At 46.1% G+C, this 13,590-nt stretch overlaps 1 protein-coding gene across 6 annotated transcripts in view; it reads right to left on the bottom strand.

Moving 5' to 3' along the window:
• Nucleotides 1–7,361: 7,361 nt before the first annotated feature.
• Nucleotides 7,362–13,590, bottom strand: part of LOC103638270 (DNA topoisomerase 1) — a 61,829-nt gene continuing 55,600 nt past the window's right edge. For 5 of the 6 annotated variants that reach the window (XR_004852602.1, XM_008661232.3, XM_008661231.3 and 2 more), the window contains exons 19-21: nt 8,394–8,459; nt 8,223–8,318; nt 7,362–8,084 (exon numbers count right to left, since the gene is read on the bottom strand). Coding sequence is in view for 4 of the 6 variants with exons in the window: in XM_008661232.3 (XP_008659454.1) it covers nt 7,962–8,084; nt 8,223–8,318; nt 8,394–8,459 (285 nt within the window). In the remaining 2 variants the exon portion in view is untranslated. The remainder of the gene's footprint in view (nt 8,085–8,222; nt 8,319–8,393; nt 8,460–13,590) is intronic. The other variant, XR_004852603.1, reaches the window with a different exon arrangement.

Raw genomic sequence — 13,590 nt, 5'->3', positions numbered from 1 at the left:
CTCTCTCAAACGGTCACCTAGACCGAGTGAGCTTCTCTTCTCAATCAAACGGAACACAAAGTTCCCGCAAGGACCACCACACAATTGGTGTCTCTTGCCTTGGTTACAATTGAGTTTGATCACAAGAAGAATGAGAAAGAAAAGAAGCAATCCAAGTGCAAGAGCTCAAATGAACACAAATATCGCTCTCTCTAGTCAATATTTGATTTGGAGTGATTTCGGACTTGGGAGAGGATTTGATCTCTTTGGTTGTGTCAAGAATTGAATGCTATAGCTCTTGTAATGTGTTGAAGGTGGAAAACTTGGATGCAATTGAATGTGGGGTGGTTGGGGTATTTATAGCCCCAACCACCAAAATGTGGCCGTTGGAAGGCTGCTGTCACATGGCACACCGAACAGTTCGGTGCGCCACTGGACACTGTCCGGTGCGCCAGCCACGTCAGCAGGCCGTTGGGGTTCGACCGTTGGAGCTCTGACAGGTGGGGCCTCTGGGCTGTCCGGTGGTGCACCGGACAGGTTCTGTAGACTGTCCGGTGCGCCAACTGCGCGTGCTCTGTCCTCTGCGCGCGCAGGCGCGCATTAAATGCGTTGCAGTCGACCGTTGCGTGCGAAGTAGCCGTTGCTCCGCTGGCACACCGGACAGTCCGGTGAATTATAGCGGAGCGGCCTCCCATTTTCCCGAAGGTAGCGAGTTCAGCGTCGAGTGCCCTGGTGCACCGGACACTGTCCGGTGCGCCAGACCAGGGTGCCTTTTGGGATGTCTTTAGCTCTCTTTATTTGAACCCATCTTTAGTCTTTTTATTGGCTTGTTGTGAACCTTTGACACTTGTAGAGCTTATAGACTAGAGCAAACTAGTTAGTCCAATTATTTGTGTTGGGCAATTCAACCACCAAAATCAATTAGGAAAAAGGTGTAAGCCTAATTCCCTTTCACCCATCGTATGGCCCGGCTGAAGACTCGCGGACCTGGTGGTTCGGGCGAGGGGCTCCGATCCTCCTCACTGTCGTAGCGTCCTCCGTGCCTGGGGTGGTAGCCTCGGCGCACCCTTTCCTCGAGGCGGGCTCGACGGTCGCGGCGGTGTTGTTCGCTGCCGAGGCGGTCCGGGGATGCAGGCGTCCCGTCCCGTGTGCGCTCGGTGTGGACCGAGGCCTCCCGCATGCATCGGGAGGACGTTGCGCGATGCTCCGAGGGGCACCCTCGCCTTCGGGAGGCAGAGCTTTTGGCTCGTCGGACTACGGCATCTTCCAGGAGATCCTTGAGTTCGCCCTAGATATGTCGCCCCTCGGTGGTGGATGGCTTCGGCATTGTTCGAAGTAGCATCACCGCTGCAGCTAGGTTCTAGCCGGCCCCGCTGAAGGCTGGGGGCAGCCCTGCCCTGGCATCGTCAACGATACGACGCTGTACATCCCGGGCCCGATGACGCACTCCTCCGGCGAGTGCTCAGCCTGCCCACTCCTGCTCGATGTTTTGTCGGAGCTGCACAAGTCGCCCCGTTTCTTCGTCGAGCTTGGCCTGCATCTCACGGAGTTGCTCGAGCTGTGTGTCCTGACCCCTCACAGGGACTCGGACCACAGCTAGCTCCCGCGGGATCTTAACACGAGACGCAGGCACAGGGGCGTCGTCATCTTCTGGCATGCCGAGGTGGTTGTCTTCGTCGTGATCCCCCTGATCGATGTGGAAACACTCGCGACTTGGGCCATAACCCTCGTCGTCGAGGCTGTGGTCATCATCGGACCAGCCGGAGAGGCAGTGGTCACATGCGGACATGAAGTCTCGCATGGCACTGGGATCACGGAGTCCGAAGAAATCCCAACCGAAGTCGGGGTCGTCCTCTTCCTCGGAACCCACGGGTCCGTAGGTTGAGACGGCCGTCAGTGGGTCCTAGGTTGACCACATATGGTACCCTGGAAGGTTAGGACATGCCCTCGCGAAAGCTCTCACCGAAGCGGGGTCGCTTGGCGGATCGAAGCTGAATCTAAAGGGAACATGGTGGAAAACTGATGTTACCTCTTGGTTGATGGACGGTGGTGAAGTCGCATCGGGGATGGAATGCACCGTTATCTCAGGTACGAGGCTAACGCCCAACAAGTCCTTCGTGAGGGTGCTGGCGTCATCAGTCCGCTTGGGGTTGGCACGTTGCTGGGAAGCGACACCCGTCGTTGTCTCAGGTGCAATGACAACACCCGACATGTCCCCCGCAGGGGTGCCGGCGTCGTCGACTTGCTCTAGTCCGACAGCCGATGAGGTGCCGCCTCCTGCCTGACCACGGTTGCCCCGTCTCCTCCTCCTCCGGCGAGGAGGGTGGCGGGGCAAACCTGGATGTTCCTCTCCTGCCGCGAGGAGATGTCGTCGTCGAGTTCGCCGCCGCCGGGCGAGCCGACGACCGTCGTTGTTGTCGTGCTGCAAGGGGAGGAGTACCATGTCGTAGCTGCCATCACGGGACATGAACTCGAGACTCCCGAAGCGGAGCACCGTCCCGGGCTGAAGAGGCTGCCGAAGATTGTCCATCTGGAACTCAACGGGAAAGTATTTGTCAACACGCAGCAGGCCCCTACCTGGCGCGCCAACTGTCGGCGTTTTGGACCCGCGAGGACCCTCAACCGACTAGTGAATTTGTCGCTGCGTGTCCCTGCCCAAATGGGTTGATGCAAGACGAAACACAAGAGGGAGGATGAGGCTTATATTATCTTGCACCGGGGGTGCTCATAGTAGGGGTTACAAGCGTCGAGAGAGAGAGAGAGAGGGTCTGGCCCTGAGGTGAGCTGTCTGAGTTAGCCTCCTCTGCGTTTCTCCCACTCTGCCTGCCTCTGCTCGCCCCTCTCCTTTCGCCCCCCTTAGGAAGGCCCTGAACATCCCCTTTTATAGATACAAGGAGATGGTCCAGATGTACAATGGGGGTGTAGCTATGTGCTAACGTGGCCGGCGGAGAAGTGCTTGAGCCCTGTGTACGTGCTAACGTGGCCGTCGGAGAAGTGCTTGAGCCCTGTAGAAGCACAGCTGGCGGTGCGGCATGGATCCTGCTGACGTTTCCTTGCTTTCGTAGGGAGCTGAGAACCATCGACGTCATGGACGCACGCGGGGAACCATCATTACCTGTTACCGGAGTAATCTAGATGGGACACCGGTCTTGTTGCTTTGTAGCCTGAGGCAGCTAGCTAGGGGTAGGGTAATGATGTATCCCTAGTGGCGTAGTCGGTTTGAGGCCGAGGTCGGGCGAGGCGGAGACTTCTCCTGAGGCCGAGGCTGAGGTCGGGCGAGGTTGTGACTCCTCCTGAGGCCGAGGCTGAGGCCGAGGCCCGAGGTCGGGCGAGGCGGAGACCTTCTCCCGAGGCCGAGGCTGAGGCCGAGGCCTAAGGTCGGGCGAGGCGGAGCTCCCTGTTGCGCCCGAGGCTGAACTCGGGGGAGATCGTGACTCAGTTTTACCCTGGTGGTTGGCACAGTAGTCGGAACGGGGTGAATAGTGCTGTTTTCCTGTCAGAATGATCAGTAAAGGGGCGAAGTGACTGCGGTCACTTCGACCTTGCCGACTGAGGCGCGTGTGTCAGGATAAGGTGTCAGGCGATCCTCGCATTAAATGCGCATGCGATACGGTCGGTTGGTAAGGCGATTTGGCTGAGGTCGCTGCACGACAAAGCTTGCCCGAGCTGGACTTCGGGCGAGCCGAGGGTGCGCCCACTGCCTGAGGAGGCCCTCGGGCGAGGCGTGAATCCGTCCGGGACTACTGTTCCCGCCCGAGGCCGGGCTCGGGCGAGGCAAGATCGCGTCCCTTGGTAGTCGAGGCCTTGACTTGAACCGTGCTTATCAGTCTTTACGATTTGTCCAGCCAGGTTAAGGAGCATTGGGGGTACACCTAATTACGGTCCCCGACATTAACCTTACATTTTTCACCCCACTTGTTGAGCTCCCACCATAAGTGAGCTCATCCCTTGCTTAATTTTGATCAAAAGTTTGGAGATGAAGATTTTAATGGTGAACTCGATTGATGCTAGTCTAGTGATACCTCCGGTCATCTTCCTACGGAAGGATGTCTATGTTCCGTTGTACTTTGATAAATAAAGATTAATACATTAAGTCTGTTTAAAGTGTAACATGTTAACATAATCTTTCTTTGCGCTTTTACGCATTGTTTCTTTGATATACTACACTTATGACGTCAACATATATGTGGAAATAGATTCTGATACACATATGGTATGCATTTGGTTTTGCTTTTAAAACCGGGTGTAATATTAACAACGGTATTTCAACAAAGCAAGCCAACATTTGACTAGAGCTTTGTCATTCCACTACACAAAAAGAGTACAAAACGCATGGAATTTCAGCTGTGAAGTAGCATATACATTTCTTGGACACAACCTACACGAAGGCCACTAATAAAAATGGTTTTCCTAACGGCTCTTTGGTGGTTGGGGAATATAAATACCCCCAACTAGCACATTGAAGGCACAAGACTCACTCCAACCTACTACACATTAAGTGCATCCTCTCCAAGCATTCAAAGCCAATTCCGTGCCGCATTTGATACGATTTGTGTTTGAGAGACTTAGCGGCTTGAGCAATTGAGAGTTCCGAGTTCTTGTGTTCCTGATTCGAGTTTTTCATTCTCTTTCCCTTTGATAGTGAGAAAAAAACTCATCCAATCTCCGTGACCGTGTGAGAGAGCGAAAGGGTTGAAAGAGACATGTCCTTTGTGGACTCCTCAACGGAGACGTAAACTCTTCGGAGTTGAACCTCAGGAAAAAATCGCTCGTGTCTTTGCGATTAGCTTCTTCCCTCACCCCTCTCTCTAGTTCTCTTCCTTGCGATCGATTTTGAGTTGGCTCCCAAGGTTATTTCCAATGATTGAGCAACTCGTAGCAAGAAGAACTACTCTTTCGCACTCTGATTTTGTTATGACCGACAGCCTAGCAGCCCTAATAAAATCAGTTTGTTTGTTCAGATGGATAAGTATCAGGTAGTTTGTTTAGATGGATAGGGATAAGGAGTTTGTTTAGATAGATAAGGATTTGGTTTGTTAAGATATTAGATAAGGACGACTATTGTCTCAGCCCTATAAATGTACCCCTTTAATCAATGAAAGATTAAGCAAGCAAATCATCTTGCTTGGCTTCACCCTTTTCCCGTGTCTACTGTAAATGCTAAGTGAGCTCATCCCTTGCTTAATTATGACATTGAGTCCTATAAATGCTAATCGCGTTGAACCTTAGACTTACCTTGTTAACCTTACATTTTTCACCCCACTTGCTGAGCTCTCACCATAAGTGAGCTCATCTCTTGCTTAATTTTGATCAGAAGTTTAGAGATGAAGATTTTAATGGTGAACTCGATGGATGCTAGTCTAGTGATACCTCCGGTCATCTTCCTACAGAAGGATGTCTATGTTTCGTTGTACTTTGATAAATAAAGATTAAGACATTGAGTCTGTTCAAAGTGTAACATGTTAATATAATCTTTCTTTGCGCTTTTACGCATTGTTTCTTTGATATACTACACTTATGACGTCAACATATATGTGGAAATAAATTCTGGTACACATATGGTATGTATATGGTTTTGCTTTTAAAACCGGGTGTAATATTAACAACGGTATTTCAACAAAGCAAGCCAACATTTGACTAGAGCTTTGTCATTCCACTACACAAAAAGAGTACAAAACGCATGGAATTTCAGCTGCGAAGTAGCATATACATTTCTTGGACACAACCTACACGAAGGCCACTAATAAAAATGGTTTTCCCGTAGTAAAAGGTGCAATTATATCCAACCCATGTCCTTCGTAGTAGTAACAATCCTTAAAATTAAACTAGAATATTCCATTTACCCAAAAAAAATATCTCGAAAACATGGAATGTTGTGGTTGTGTAAAATAATGGAGTGTTTGGTTTGAGGAATTATGTAGTCCATCATCTTCTCACTCCTCACTTTTTTGTTTGGTTTGTGGAATGGAGTGAGTTAATCCATCACCACCTCATTCCTCATAGATAGTTGTTTAGTAATAATATGTGGAATGAAGGCATCCCACCAAATTTGAGGAATGAACTCATGATACACCACTTTATTTTGGATAGAGTGATTCATCAAACCAAACACCTCATAAGTGATCAAAACCACCGTCATCTAATCTTCTGAGAAGTTGAACTCAAATTTGCCGAAAAAAAATATGCATGTACACTTATTTTGTGTCCGTGCGTTATATACAGTTTGTGAGGCTATCTCCAACAACTCTCTTATTTTGTCTTTTTTCTCATTCACTATTTTAAAATTTACTATGTAAACGGTGCATTCTATAATGCAAATCCTCTATTTTACACGTTCTGCTCTGGACAGGACTGAGTCTACCTGGTGTCCATTCCCCTAGTCAATGTTTTCCGAAGACCAGAATAGTTACCAAATACTACATATCAGAGTACAAGGCCACAAAATAAATGTCGCTATAATATTGATACCGGTCAAATATTTTTATGTTTAACCGAATTTATAAAAAAGATAGCAACATTAATATATTAAAACAAAATTTAATAAAAATATAGATTCAACGATCTAATGATACCGATAATACATTCAAAATATTAATAGTATTTTATGTATATATTTGACCGGTGCGTAGAGAGGTTTTTGAGTGAGTTGATAATATATAAAAAGATAGAGGTCAACCTAAAATGATTTGGAACGATATGGTTAAGAGAAATCTTAAGGGGTGCAATATTTCTAAGGAATTCTTCACTCTTTTAAAACACAAGTTTCATAGTCATGCATCACGCACGAAACGCTTATTTATGTTTTCTCCTCGATGCTCCTACATAGTACCATCTCGTTAACTGAAATAGGACGAACGATCAAGTAAGTTATAAAAAAAGGTTGGACAACTTTACATCTCATCTTTTTTTAACTTTTAGGTTAAGATCTAGCATGTAAATGTTCACTTTGATATTTAATATTAAATTTATTTTATAAGTATTTTTTAGGAAGATCCACCACACCAGCTTACTGAGCACTCACGTGTCGATCAACCATTCCATTGCTATCACAATCAATACCATCAAATATAATTTGGGGGAGTTGAAAATTGTCCTTGTATTGAGTTTTAACAAAACCCAAAACAAGGACAGTTTTGCAACTACCCCGTATAATATAATTATATGCTATCACAATCCACAAGCATTGTACAAGTAGCCAAGGATAGGTGAGATTAGAGACTAGCAATCAACTCACCGGTTATAGTTAAAGCAATTAGTAGAAAATAAAAATAACTAATTATAGTACGCATGAAGGGGTCAAATTCCATGTTTTTACTACACTACATATGTTGGTAAAGCACTTACCTAAGTTTAAAAATAACTAATTATAGTACGCATGAAGGGGTCATAATTCATCGATTATTTTAGATAGTATCAAAAAACAAGATAGAGTGAGATTTATAAGTGTAAAAAAATAGAAACTCAATTCACCGGACAAACATGAGTCCCAAATGTGGACCCCAATGGCAGTAAAATAGAACACGAAGCCATGCTGAGTTTCCAAGCAGTAGGAGAAAGGAGAAAGTGATCTCTAACCGCATGGCTGTTAAAGAATGAGAATAACCTGACAACTCATAGGCAGGGTTACCATTAACTCTACCGTCTTTCATTTACCTTTTCAGCGTTTTTTTCTATCCTTTTTCTTGCAGTGGGACAAAAGACTATGTTGTCGTTGTATATATTTGACTACTCCGAAAGCGAGAACAACACTTGGCACTGAGGGAGTATAAGTTATCAGTTAGCGGAGGACAGTCCTTGTTCTTGTTGACCAGATTCTTTGTCACACATTGCCTTCTCCGCTCTCATCATAAGCAGTTAAGCACACCAAAGGCTGAACCTCGGATGCTATGAATATTGACTTCTCTCTGAATTTTTTGCATGGATATAAGGCTGACTGACTATCAAACCACACACGTTTAGGATCTTGTAACGAGTGCAGGCAGCTAATGCCATTCCATGGGTTCCTTGTTTTCAACCTTCCCCTTCGGTCGACCAATTCGTCTGACACTTTTACCGCTTAGTAGCTTGAGCGCACGCTCAAGTGTCATCTTCTTTGGGTCAACACTCTGCCATCATGACATTTTCAAAACATTATCAGCCTTGCAAGGGAACAGTCCAAACATACAGAACGTGCTAATAAATGCACATGCGCTGATTGGAAAGCATCTTTTATATTTCTGGGAACTGGAATTAAGGTACCAGACCTTTGGCACTAGAGCTAGAGATCTCCTATGCTTGATGTTGTATCCAACTTTAGAATGTGTTATAAGTACAGGATAATCATCTTCAGGATGTTTTCCCTGTAGGCAAATACAATATTATGCTGGACCCAACTCAACAAAGAACACCAACTTAAAGTACAGAGAAATGCATACCAAAATTTTGGGATATTGCAAAAGCTCGATTGCATCTTCTAGAGTAACAGAGTCTATATCTTTGACCTGAAACAAGAGTTCAATAATAGTTGCTTTGAGTTCCTGTGAAGGACTTCTAATCATTGTCCGCCTAGGCGGCCGTTTAAACAGTAAGGTCACCTGTGTCGTTAAGGCCCTAAACTATGAATTCAACAATAAGACAGTTTTAAATCATTTCAACCACTAAAAACCGTCTAAACAGAATCGAGCTAAACATGATTAGAGCATCTCCACCAGATCGAGAAAACTCAATCCTCTTCTCCAGTAATTAGTGATAAAGAGGATTTGGTAGAAAATATTAAGTTGCACTAACCAGTTCAATCCAAAAGCTTAAACTAATAGGGAGAGATGGGCAATTCTTTTTTTATCGAATACGCATGAGAGCTACGTATCATTTATATTAAGAAGAAACTATGGGTTAGAAACCCTACAATAACCACTCATTACAACACGCCAAACCACGCTAAAACACAGAAGACTAAAAGACTAGAGGCTCAATTTTCATTTCCACCTAACAGACCACGCATGAGGGAAAGACCCTTTGCGCTGAAGGGCTGTTTGGCAGGGTGAGCAACTCCAAAAGAATGCTAAAAAGTTTCTCCCAAAAAATGATTATTGGGGACAGGTTAAAATTTTCAGAAGTGAAATATGGTACTTACTCCAACAGTTTCTTCAAATAAAAGCTAAAAACTGTAAACCGGGCCGAATTGAAACAAAAACAAGGGCCATCTACCCCTGCTTTGGTGTGCGTACGGGGTTCGGTTCCATTTCTGCATGCCGCCATGTGGCTGCTGTCCCTTCCGATGGGCACAGAAAAGAGGGATTGAGGGCTGGAAACGCAAAAAATATGAGAGAGAGGAGGCTGCAGATGAGGGCCGCGAAATTTTTAGGAGAGAAATGTGGGAGGTGTTGCAGCAAGAAAAATCACTATTCTTTACTAATATTTGTTTTGGGTTGGTTTACACGTTCTTTTGGAGTTGCTCTAACTTTGTACACGTACTAGGTAATGCAGAATCTTTTACTTTTTGCATGTTTGGTTGGATGCATTCAATTCCTGACTTGGCTCCATGTATGCAGGAGAGGGCCTCTATATTGACTTGCTCGAAACACATTTGGAAGTCGTTCCAGCAATGCAGGTTTGACTAAGGCTGGTGCCAATCCATGTATTCTATAATGAATTTGTTTGATTTGAATTTGGATTCAAAAATGAAGATTTAAATTGAAAAGAAAAACTGAAAGAAAGAAATAAAACTCAACTCGTGGGTCTATTCTCTCCTCGACCCAACTCTTTCCCTCTCTCTTCAGTTGTTTGAGCCGAGTGGGAGGCCCATTTTCCCCTCAAGATAGCGCCTGCGCGCGTGGACTCTCAATCGCAGCAACTAACGTGTATGGCCCATTCGTCGGAGTTGTCTCCTATCTAGATTCCCTAGACCCAGTCGTCATGATTATTGAGTGTTACAAGGGTGAAGGTTACCAGATTAGACCTATCATGTAACCTACTTGTATTCACCCTTGTAACCACCCCTCATTGGACCATAAAAGGAGGGGCGAGGGAGCCCCCAAGAGCGCAAACCAGAACACAACAAATCAATAGCCACCAAAACACTGGACGTAGGGTATTATCTCACGACAAGAGCCCAAACCAATCTAAATCTTGTCTCTTGTGCATTTTACCTTCCTTTCTCAATCTCGCGACCTACCCCATTAATTCACTATCGAGAAATCCTCGATAGAGAGATCGAAAGACCAAGCCTGTGAAGACTGGGCAGCATGATCTTGCTTTAAAACGCAAGTTGTGTTCTTAATTACATTTATTGGTCCTATATCATATTTACTATTATGTTCCCACCAATGCTATGCACAGTTAGGTTAAATTGATGGAACCTATTAAGTGATGACTAGTTTTGTTTTCTCTATACGTTGTTTACACCCACACCTGGTTTACTTTATGTTGTGTAGACCTGCTAGTTGCTTTACACGGTTATGGGGATGTTGTTACTCAGGAAACATGTATAATGCTTTATTATTGTGATATGTTATTTGTTGGTATTATTATGGTATTGTTGGTTCAAGAGCACTATGTTTAATTGGAACATGGAGCGACAACCCAAGAAAACAGTGCAACTACAAGGACTATTGTGGCTATGGTCTTGGCTAATTAATTAGGGAAGCTAGTTATGGGTTAACCTTACCGAAAGGGCAAGAGGGGAGGCGTTGCTGGGGTATGAATCGGTTCTCGGACTGATCTGCTCTATGGTAGCTTTTCAGTCAAGGGAGGTCTGTGCTACACCTCGTCCTTAAACCTTAGTGGGTTATCTCTATACTAGTGGATCTTTGTAAAGGCCTCGTAGTGAATCTTGCCACAAATCCTTAGAAAAGGTGCATGGCAATCATGACCCTTTACAAATGGGTAACACGACTTGTGGGTAAAGAGTGTAAAACTGATATATCAGTCGTGCTCACGGTAAAGAGAGGCTCGGATCCTCACATAATTAAACTATTGGAAGCAATTTAAATGGACATGCAGTTGGTTTATTGTTCATATTTCATTTATGATCTTTTATTTAACTAAGATAGTATCAACTGATACTTAATCATTGCTAATAAAATTTTGACCAACTTAATTAAAATGTGGAATACTATACCTAGCTTTATTCTTGGTTGGCCTTACACTACACTTTTCTTAGACACTTGCTCAGTACCAACCATAAGTGTACTCATTCATGTTGAATTTATTGATGAGACCAAGGTCAACAGGAGGACTACGTTTGAAGAGTTGTAGGTCTGCGTTGCTCCAGTAGATTGTCCGTGGATCGTCATCGTATTCGTCGTTGTTTAATTTCTTTTGTTTAGTTATTCAATTTATGTAATAAAATTATGACACTAGTTGATATATGATGAAGTCATCATATGTGTGGTAATTGATCCTGGCACACATGAGATGCTCTTTGAAATCCAGGTGTGACAGTGAGGCACCACACACACATGGGCGACCACCGCGACACCGAGGTGGCTGCATGTGGGAGGCACCGCACGCCATCGTGCTAGGGCACCGCATAGGCACGAGATTGGACTAGCCACGCCAGGGCACCGAGTAGGCGAGGGAGAGATGAAAAGGAGAAGGAAGAAAAGGAGACTTCTCTTGTTTGAGAGGTGGGTCCACCTAAGTAAAGATGCTCTTAAATTAGCTAAACGGACACCTTTTTCCACAACATTCGAAACCAAATTTCGTTACATACTTAACAAAATTATGAAGTTCATCAGTTACCGGAAACAGAAAACACAAACACAGGCGATCAACACATCCACGATTCTGATCACCAAGGGATCAACCATCATGGACGAACACCTACCATCCCAACTAGAAACGTCAAAGAAAATGTTAGAATCAATTGTACATCCTTATTGAGCATATAAAAGCAGTTGGGTTGGACTCTTCTCTTGCTACCTGCACTACATACATTAGATGGGAATTGTGTCGCATTACCTACTAATGTCGGATGTTAGTCCTATGCACCATAACCATATATAAGGCTCAATGCAATATAACTACAATTTGTGTGACATGCCTTCTCTAATATGGTATCTATCACCTTCTCGATCATTTTGCCTTATATTGCTTCTGCTCCTACATTAGTCGCCGCCATGTGGCCGAGCAGGAAATTCATTGGCCGGAGTAGGTTTGAAAATCCATGGCCGGTTGACCCTACTCAAGCGGCCTGTGAATGGCTAGACAATGGATGTTGAGAGGCCTTCAAGCGCCAGATCCCGCTAGACTCGGTCATAGTTTGAGTCATCATGTTCAGCTTCATAACCGTCATATTTCTAATCTCGATGCCTGGCATTGTCCCAGTTATGGCGTTGGTGACTGCCCAACTCGGCATGAAAGTCTTCAACGCGTTATAGGGTTCAAGCTCAGTCTTGGGTAGGTCGAGCCCCACCATGTCGATTCTGTTGTAGGAACCTAAGACTCGGTTCATGGACGAATCTGTTTTTCCTGCAAATGTTTTGGGTCATTCTAAGTTGGTTAAGCCAAAGGCTCAGGTCGGCCACGACTCAATTGTGGAGAAGCTGGAGCCTCGACGCACACGGCCGTTGTAACACCCTGAATTTGGGGTATAAAATTTTCTCTCTAATATCTATCAAATTCAGGTGTTACCCTTTCTTTTCCTTGCTTTACTTTTCTTTTTCTAAACTATGGGGAAGAATTTTGCTCTATATGTAAGTGTCAAAATGGAATAAAATAAAATCCTAAAAGGGTCATGATTGTTGCACGACATGCTGGATCATCTTTTCTTTTTGTATGTGAATTTATTCTAGTTGTGCATTCACTTAGTCCGCAAATTTATGTTTGAAGTTGAATTCAAAAGAAAATAACATAAAATAGAAGATAGAAAACGAGAGCAAAGAAAAAGAAAATAAAAGAAACCAACCCTTCCTAATCCTCCCCGCGGCCCAGCTCGAGCGCGGCCGCCTCGCTTGCCCGCACGCGCTGCGCGCCGCTGCCGGCTCCAGCAGCAGCCCGAGCCCACGCGGCCATGGCCTGTGCCCTTTGTTTATTCCGCAACGAATAAGCACGCAGCCATAACCACTAGGAAGAAGGAAACTACCCACTGCCTCTCCCCCATTTCTCTCCCACTCCCTCTTTGCCTCGCACCACGCCCGAACTGTCGGAGCTCGCCGGCCTCGCTCCACCTTGCCCTCGCCGCGATCATCAAGGTGAGCACCCCATTCTTCTCCTCCTTTCCCTCTTCTCCTTTCCCCGCGTCCCTCTCTTCTCTCCTGTCACGCGGCGCAACGTCCTGGCGCGGCCAGCGCGGCAGCCTGCGCGGTGGCGCACCCACATACCCAGCGCAGGCATAGCCACGGCGTGCAGGCCCCGCGCACCCTCGTCCAGCCTGCCTCGCCACCGGCCGAGCTCACGCGGCCACGCTTCCCTGCAGCCCCCTCGTCGCGTCTCTCAGACCGAAGCAGATCCTGCCGGCACCCAGCCCAGCACCCACTCCTGCGTTCCCTGCCGCCTCCGACTAGCGAGCGCCCAGCTGACCCAGCCTCCGTGCGAGTCCCAGCCCTGTGCTCTCCCCTCGCCATGTGTCGTGGAGCTGCTGCCGTCCACGCAGCCTCGGTAGACAGCCCGTGCTACCGAGGCACGGCCGGC

Source organism: Zea mays, chromosome 9, assembly GCF_902167145.1.
Source record: "Zea mays cultivar B73 chromosome 9, Zm-B73-REFERENCE-NAM-5.0, whole genome shotgun sequence".
In the NCBI taxonomy this organism is placed as follows: domain Eukaryota; kingdom Viridiplantae; phylum Streptophyta; class Magnoliopsida; order Poales; family Poaceae; genus Zea; species Zea mays.
The sequence above is the reverse complement of the archived record's forward strand: the minus strand, read 5'-3'. Positions and strand labels throughout refer to the sequence as shown.